The sequence below is a fragment of the Pseudopipra pipra genome, chromosome W (assembly GCF_036250125.1).
Source record: "Pseudopipra pipra isolate bDixPip1 chromosome W, bDixPip1.hap1, whole genome shotgun sequence".
Lineage (NCBI taxonomy): Eukaryota > Metazoa > Chordata > Aves > Passeriformes > Pipridae > Pseudopipra > Pseudopipra pipra.
The window spans coordinates 26,098,477-26,107,076 of NC_087580.1; the positions used below are offsets into that span (position 1 = coordinate 26,098,477).

General features: G+C 50.3%; 1 protein-coding gene across 1 annotated transcript; it reads left to right on the plus strand.

The window, feature by feature from the left end:
- Window positions 1-3,550: 3,550 nt before the first annotated feature.
- Window positions 3,551-4,815, plus strand: LOC135406413 (zinc finger protein 239-like). Its single transcript, XM_064640807.1, has 2 exons — window positions 3,551-3,788; window positions 3,977-4,815. Exons 1-2 carry the CDS (start codon window positions 3,617-3,619, stop codon window positions 4,813-4,815), a joined length of 1,011 nt encoding a protein of 336 aa, XP_064496877.1. The 5' UTR covers window positions 3,551-3,616.
- The last annotated feature ends 3,785 nt before the right edge of the window (window positions 4,816-8,600 follow it).

The window sequence follows — 8,600 nt, forward strand, 5'->3', positions numbered from 1 at the left end:
TCTTTTTCTCACTTTTCTTTTTTTTAGGGTTCTTTTTTTAGTTGGGTGGTTTTGAATTTTTTTCTCCGAAGGAATTTCTCACAAATCGAATCACCCTTCCGGGTTCCTGGGAGGCCTCCGGGCCCCGCGGCCCCCGAGAGGGTCCTCCGAACCTTCCAACCCCCCGCGCTAAACCCTCCCGAGCCCTCCAGCCTTTCCCCCCCCAGCCGCGCTCCCCGCAGCCCCCGAGGGGATCCCCAGACCCCGCTCTCCCGCACCCCCCGCCCGCACTCAGAGCTCACCGACCGACCCGCCGCCATCACCGATTCCCGGCAGCCAACGCGGCAGGGGCGGGGCTGCGGGGGCGTGGCCGCGCGCTGATTGGCTGCGGCGGCGTTCTCTGAACGCGGTGCGCGCGCAGCCGGGACTCGGTGATGGCGGCGGGGCCTGCGGTTCGCTCTGAGTGCTGTGAGTCCCCCGGGGGGGCTCGGGAGGGTTTAGCGGGGGGGTTCGGGGATAACCGAGGAGGTTTTGAGGGGTCCCTGAGGGAGTTCGATGTCCTGAGGGGACTCAGGGGGTGGTTGAAGGTTCCTGAAGGGGTTTGGGGGTCTCTGAGGGGGTTTTGGTTTCTGAGGAGATTTGGGGGGTGCCAGGTGGGGTTTGGGGGTCTCTGAGGAGGTTTGGAGGTCCTGGCGGGACCTTTTAGGCAGTTTTGGGGGTCTCTAGGGGGTTTACGGGGTCTTAGACGGTTTTGAGGGTCTCTGAGGGGGATTGGGGGCTCCCTAAAGGGGACTGAGGGGTCCCGGGTGGGTTTTGCGGGTCACTGAGAGGGTTTAGAGGGTGCTGAGGAGGGATGAGATCTCTGAGGGCATTTGAGGGGACCTTGAGAAGGTTTTGATGTGTCGAGGGGGGGCTTTCAGGGGTTTTGAGGGCATTTTGGGGGGTCCCCTAAAGCCCAGCAGTGGGTCCAGGGGGTCCCCCAGCCCCAAAAAGAAGGGGTCCTAGGGATGGCCCCCAAAATCCGGGGGGGAAATGTACCACATCTGGGTAAGGGGATCCCTAGACCCCAGTATATCCCAGTGACTTCCCAGTGACCCCTTCAGTGACCACCCAGTGTGTCCCAGTGGCCTCCCACTGCCCCCCAGGATGGCCCAGTGATCTTCCAGTGAGCACCCAGTAACCCCCAGTATGGCCCAGTAACCTGCCAGTGTCTCCCCCCGTGTCCTGGTAATCCCCCAGTAACTCCCCAGTCCCTCCCAGTGCCCTCCCAGTGTCCCTCAGTAACTCCCCAGTCCCTCCCAGTGCCCCCGGGTTCCCCCCAGTGTGTCCCAGTATCCTCCAGTAATCACCCAGTGCCCTGCAAAGCCCCCCAACTGTCCCCAACGTGTCCCCAGATGCCCTTGGCCTTTCTGTGAGCATGGGGGGGGGTGTATTTGGGGTCAGAGGGTCCAGGGGGGCTCCTGGGGTGAGATGGAGGGTTGGGGACATCAGGGATGGGGTTTGGGACAGTGGGGAGGGGTTTGTGGACAGTGGAATTGGGGGTGTCAAGGAGGGAATTGGGGCCATGAAGAGGCCCTGGGGGGATTGGAGACACCAGGGGGGTCTCGGGGTGTCCAGGGGGGATCTGGGGACACCAAGAAGGTCTCGTGGACACCAGTGAGGGTCACAGGAATCACCTGCTCTTGGTGCAGCCCCTCCCCCCCCCCAGGCCTCTTTAACCCCCCCCAAATGTCCCTCAACCTCAATTTTCCCTTTAATCTCCTCCCCCCACAGATCCCTTTGATGCCCCAATGCCCACAAAACCCTTTTTAACTCCCCCATATACACCCCCAACCCCCCTCAAATCCTCATCCAACCCCCCCAGATCCCTTCAAATCTCCCCCAGCCCCCCCCTCAAATCCCTTCCAACCCCCCCAAAGAGGGATCACCTGGCACCCTGGGACAGGAACACAGTGGGCTGTACTGGGGGCACTGGGCTGTACTGGGGGGGCACTGGGGGGGGCTCAGGTGTCCCAGGACAACGTGGCCCAGCTCCAGGAGAGATCTGGGGAGCAGTGAGGAGGTACTGCTCTGTCCTGGTCTGTGCTGGTCTGTACCCCCAATCCCCAAAGCCCCTCCCCAGCTCCTTCAGGACCCTCCTGGATCCCAAAGCCCCCCAGGCCCCCCCAGGCCCCTGATTTGGTCCTGCTGCCCCTTGAGCATCTGCAGCTCCTGCAGAACCAGGCATTTCTTTGCTCCCCACAGGGTCTTTCCCACACCCAGAATGGAATCTGGAGGCAGCAGGATGTGCACAGGGCTCCCATTTCCTACAGTGCAAAGGGGCTGCAGGGAATGATTCCCCTGCTCTTGCAAATCTGCCAAAACCTGCAGGGCACAGAAGGGGGAGCTTCAGGAATTTACTGGCCTTGGGAGTGGAACTCACAGGGTATTGTGAGGAACATATCCCTCAAATACAATCTCTGCATACACAATATCTGTCTGGACAGGCAGATAAAGCAATAATCAGATATATTCTGTATCATATATATGGCACATATTCTATAGAATCCATCCTTAGGTGTTGTATGATAGCTCTATAAGATATTACAAATAATAAGCAGTAATAGAACAAGTGTCCTCCTTAGGGACACACACTTCAGAAGGGAACTTGCACTTGACCCCCTCCCTCTTCAGCTTTGAGCCACCCGGTGCCACAGAGGGGGACAGAGCTCCTGTGGAACATTCTATTCCAGTGACACAGAGCAAGGAATAAACCCAAACCACTGCCTGGGTTTGTTCCCTGGGGGTCTCTGCAGCAGCAAGCACAGCCCCACACTGACTGCTCTGGGCTGTGCAGGCATTTGTGCTTCTGCCTGTCTCACACACACGCAAAAGTCTGGTGTAGTGCTGCCCTCAGGAAACCCCTCCACCCTTGCTCCAGCTAAAACCGTGGAATTTGTCTTTGTTTCCCTTGGGTTCAGGGTCAGGCTGTGCCTGTGTCCAGCCCAGAGGCTCAGAAAAGCATTTCTCCCATCCCACTGCAATCTGCTGCTGCAGACAGGACCCAGGCACTGGTGGCACTGGGAGTGAACAGCAGAGTGTTTCCAGGGGCTCTCTGAAGGAACACAAGTGTCCAAAGAAACCAGCACAAGTGTCCACAGAAATCCCAGTCCTTCATCCCCGAATGAGCTCATTCATCCCAGGAAAAACGAAGTTTTATTTCCATGGAAGGAGGTTTTTCCCATGTTAACACTGGTTTAGTTCCAAACCAATTTCTTCATTTCCTCCTCCCAATTTCCCTGAAGGACACTGACAGGGGCCATGGACACTGACAGGAATCACAGTTTGTCCCTTGGCCATACAGCTCCTGCTGTTTGGCAGCACAGGAGAGGTTAATTAGAGCCCAGGCTCCAATCCTAGGGCACGCCTTGAAGATGAGCTTGAAATTAAACGACTTTCCTGCTGGAGGGTTAAATTCAGTCCTCATCACCTTTTCATGGGCTGAATCTTCATATTTTGGAGTAGTTTCTAGCTGAATCTCAACTTTTTGCAGTTTGGGGTGGTGAGGGTTTTCTTGCTATTTCTAAGGGGTTTTTGCCTGAATCTGGCTGGTGGTTTGGGTTTTTCTGGGCTGAATCTTGGTGTTTTGGAGGTTTTTATGGACACAGGATGCCCAGTGAGTTCTAGAGATGGACTTGGGCAGGAGGAACCCCCAAGCCAACACGCTCAGCCCTTGTTTTCCCCCCATCAGGATTTGTCCTTCCCAAAGCTTGGGCGGATGGAGGAGGAGGCTGCGAGGAAGAGGAAGATGCCTTGGGCCCCCCAGGCAGGTGAGGAGGAAGTCAGTGTCCCTTTGGGCGGGTGTTGTGCTGGCTCTGTCAGCCCAGCATGGCCCCGGCTGCAGGACAACCCCGCTGGCGCCGCCGTCCTGCCGGGGCCGGAGTTGGGGGGATGTCCTTGGCCTTCCCTGTGGGCCGGAGGCAAATCCCCTGCCTGTCCTTCTTGCTTCCTGCCCCAGGCCCCGAGCTGAGGACGGAGAGCCCGGAGGACAAATCCCCCCGTGAGACCCTGGTGGGAGAGGCCGTTTTGAAGGGCTCCACGGCACAGGAAGGCAGCGGGGAGGAAAAGGGCCAGAGATCCCCCCGCAGGAGGGGCTCCAAAGCCATCCCAGGGTGCTGTGAGGAGGAAAGAGCCAGCCTGTGCCGGGAAGGCGGCCGGAGCTTGAGCCAGAGCTCTGAGCTGGTGTTCCCTGAGCAGCCTCCCAGCAATGAGAAGCCCTTCAGGTGCTTGGAATGTGGGAAGAGCTTCAGGCAGAGCTCCCACCTCCTCACCCACCAGCACATCCACACTGGGGAACGGCCCTACATATGTGGGGAATGTGGGAAGAGCTTCAACTGCAGCTCCAGTCTCCACAAACACCAGCGTTTCCACACTGGGGAACGGCCCTACACATGTCAGGAGTGTGGGAAGAGCTTTAGGCAGAGCTCCGACCTCCTCAAGCACCAGCACATCCACACTGGGGAACGGCCCTACACGTGTGGGGAATGTGGGAAGAGCTTCAGGCAGAGCTCCACCCTCCGCACCCACCAGCGCATCCACACTGGGGAACGACCCTACAAGTGCTTGGAATGTGGGAAGAGGTTTCACACCAGCTCAGATCTCCTAAGGCACCAGCGGACGCACACGGATGAGAGGCCCTTCCGCTGCACTGACTGTGGGAAGGGCTTCAAGCAGAACTCCCACCTCATTGCCCACCGGCGCATCCACACCGGCGAGAGGCCCTACAAGTGTGGGGAGTGTGGGAAGAGCTTCACTCAGAGCTCTAATGTGACCCAACACCAATGGACCCACCAGTAATGGAAGCCCTACCAGTGCCCTACCGGACACCAACAGACGCACTGATAAGGGAAGCCCTGTGAGTGTCCCGACTGCGGGAAGAGCTTCGGTCATAGGACTGACATTTTTCAGTGTGTGCACTCCAACATCATTTTATTCTTTTGAATATGTGTAAGTTTAACCTCAGTTTAGTCTGAATGCCAAATTCACCACTACCCCATTCCCTGATAACCATGGGCTGATTCTGACAAGTTAGGCAGAAATGACCCACTGCCCAGCAAAAACCAGTGGGCCCAGCCAGTGGTCTCTGCCCTGGCAGCCCAGTTTCCCCAGTCTCATCTCAAAATGACCAGTTACACTGAAGCAAAGGGCACTGGAACCAGTGCAACAAGCCCCAGTCTGACTTTCACACCTGCCCACGTGTCCTGTTTTCTGCTGCTCTACAGACTTCCTTGTTTAAAATACAATGGGAAAATGAACAGTTTTTGGGGTTGTTTTGGTTTTGGGCTTGGGTTTTTTTTTTCCCCCCTCACTGTTCTCATTAACCTCATTTCAAATCTATTTTGGTGTTTGAACATGAATTAAAGTTTTGAATGATTTTTAATGTTAATGCCTTGACCAAAGTATCAAAACATGAAAAATAAAAAAAAAAAAACACGAAGCTGTCCATTATTGTGACAATCAAACACTCAGAAGTACTAACATAAGCACAGTGAAACCCCCATAAATAAGACCATTAAAATAATTTTAATATTTATGTATTATTTTATTTTTAATAAGCCTAAAATAAGGAAAGTTAATTCCTGACATCAGCTTTCCCCACCTCCCAGAAAGGTAATTTAGTTACATCTTAGTCACCCTTGAAAGGCTCTTTCCAGTTGGGTTGGCCTCTGCCTTAGACACTCATGAGATCTGCCAAATCCAATTTAAGGGCAAATTTCCCCACCAGGTTCAACTCCATTGGTTTTACCAAAAACTTTGCAAGTAACCCCACAACTTTCATCTTAAACTCTTCTCTCAACCTTGTAAAATAATTAGCAGTAAAGAGACCTGACAATGTGTTATAATTAAGAACACGTTCTTGTTCTCAAAGTCATTCATGCATCAAAAAGATGCCACAGAACGGCCAAAATATTAATAGCAACTTCTACACTTTGGAAATCTCCATTTGGTTTTTAAAGATTTCACAGTGGTTGTTTCCTTAGGAATTCAGGCACATTTTACGAACAAGTTTCAATAAAGTTACAAAAACATCTTCCTCCACTAAGACACAGGCAGTCATCCTAACCTGAGGTAGGCACTGAAAAGCCCAATTTTTTTCTTAGCTGTCATGAGTCTTTCATTCCTTCTGCCACATCAATTAGGCATCAGCCCATTTTTCAAGCTGCTGTTACCTACCAGCTCCTGGTTTGGTTTCCAAGCCCAGTATTTTGGCCACGATAAAATCAGGGACCTGGGCAGTCATGTCAGAATGACAAAGAGTACTGACCCTCCCTGCCAAGGGAGACAAACCATTCCCAACCTTGACCAAAGGTTCAAGGCAACAATTCTGAAACAAAATTTACAAAGTTTTTCTCTTCAGTTTTTTGCTGCAATTCTCTGTTGCTCTATTAAAAGACCACAGCAGTGAAAGACAAGGCCTGATGGCCAAACCCAGGGCTTCAGCCACTTGAGGTCTATTGAAACCTTCTGTTCCTCAGGTGGGAGACTGAAATCCAACACGTACAACACCCACGCATGAGACACCAACACACTGACCAAGTTTTCCAGAGTGAAATCTGAGGCTTCAACTTCAAAACTGAGGTGACCTCCCCTGGAAACAGAATTGCCTCCAACAGAGGGAGCTGAATGGGCAGAATGAGGCTGTGAACAAACCAAACCTCAAGGTCTGCGTCTCAAAGTCCATTAAAGCAAGGTTTTAGTCTCAAAGACACATCCTTGGTAACTTTGACACTGCAGGAAAGAGCAGACATGTCCTTTCTGGCCAGCAAAGTCCATCACGAGTTCCTGTCAGAGACTGCACAGAACATGAGTGCTCTGGACAGCCCTAGTTCTGCTTTTACCACCATCAGATGTTCTGTAAGCACAGCAGTCAAAGCACAACTCATGTAGGTTTGGGTATTTTTAGCTAAGGCTGTTTGCCAGGTTTCTCAGATTTAGAGAGGAATTCCCGGTAAGATGTGACTTTATTCACAGATGCACTCTTTTTTGGGTGTTATTTTGAAATAATAAACTGTATTGCCTTAAGCAAAGTATGTCCACTTCAATAAAGCTCCTGGTGTTTTCAAGTATTTTCCCTCTTCTCTTAAAAAAATGGAAAATAAACATCAGTGCTTCAACTAAACATTATCTACGCTCACCAGAGAGGGCAATACTGGATCTTTCAGGATCCACACATTTGGATGCTTTTGCAATTGGTGTTTGAAGCAACTTCTTTTGTAGACAACTGTTGCATTAAGTAAATTAAGGCTTTCACATTCAGCCCCTTCCTTTAGGTAAGGATTATAAACCAGAAAAGGAGGGAAGAATTACTCGGTGTGTAACTGAAAGGCCAAAGTCCTACCCAAGAAACCAGATGTGACAACAGCTCATTTACAACCCAGTGAGAAAACAAACAAAAATGCACACAGAAAGATTCAGGAGTCATGTGAAGATGAATATAAAAATGGAACATGAGTCACATCTTTTAGAGATTCGAGCAGATGACTGGGGGCTAGAAAGGCGTCAGTGGATGGCACAGGAAGAGTTTTGAGGAAGAGCTGGAAGGAGAAACGTGGCAAGAAATCTGCTGTTCTACACAGACCTGCAGTGGGAAAAACAGTTTAAGATTTCTGAAGGAACAAAGTAGTAAAACTCACAGAGCCCAGGAGCAGAAGAGATTAAATACTTGCCAAAAAGCGTCAAAACTAAGCTCATGGACACGCATTAAAAACTGAATTCCTCCAATTCATGAATTCCACTTTTTTGCTTCGGGACTGAACTTGGTGATAAAACTGGTCCAAAGTCACAAAATGTGCCAGGGACAACAAAAGGTCAAGACCAAATTCCTTTTAGTTCAGGAAACTGGAAAAGATTCTGTTCCCGTATTCATCCAGTAGAGATGAATAATTTTTTAATTATTAATTTAAATTTTATTTTTTCTACTCAAGCCTGCCAATGTTGTGGGTTTTTTGACTATGTGAGGAATGATCTGAAGTCTATCAGCCAGCAGTTTAATTTAAAAAAAAAACAAAACCAAACAAATACCAAACTGTCCTGGCATTACAGATCATTTTGGGCAAAGCCAGACCTTTGTGAATGAAAAACAGCAACAGAACAACTGTAGAACAGGAGACAGTTACTGACTGTATTCAACCAAAAGCTGCAGCCAGTTCAACGTTAGAGCCTTGTCTGCTTCACTGGGTGTTTTTAAAAAGCTAAAAAGTAAATGTTATTAGGAATTACAACTTACCAGTCCTTCAACCAAGAGCAGCTATTTTGCTTACAGTGAGCAAATCAATTCCTCCACACATCTGCAGGGAAAATGGGATATTAAAACACTTGAATTAAAATTAAAAATAATAAAGAAATCCTAAGGACCAAGCATTAGCCTGTGAGTATTACACAAGTCCCATCCCTGAATGAAAAATAAACAAACAACCAAGCATTACAGATGACAGCATATGCTACAAAAGACATTTTATAAAAAGCTTTCAATTATCACCAGGGAATGTGTTATCAAAGAACCTGTGCAAACCACCCAAGAAATTCAGGCCCCGTCCTGTACACAAATCCCTTGAGAAATTACCACCAGACAAACACAGATA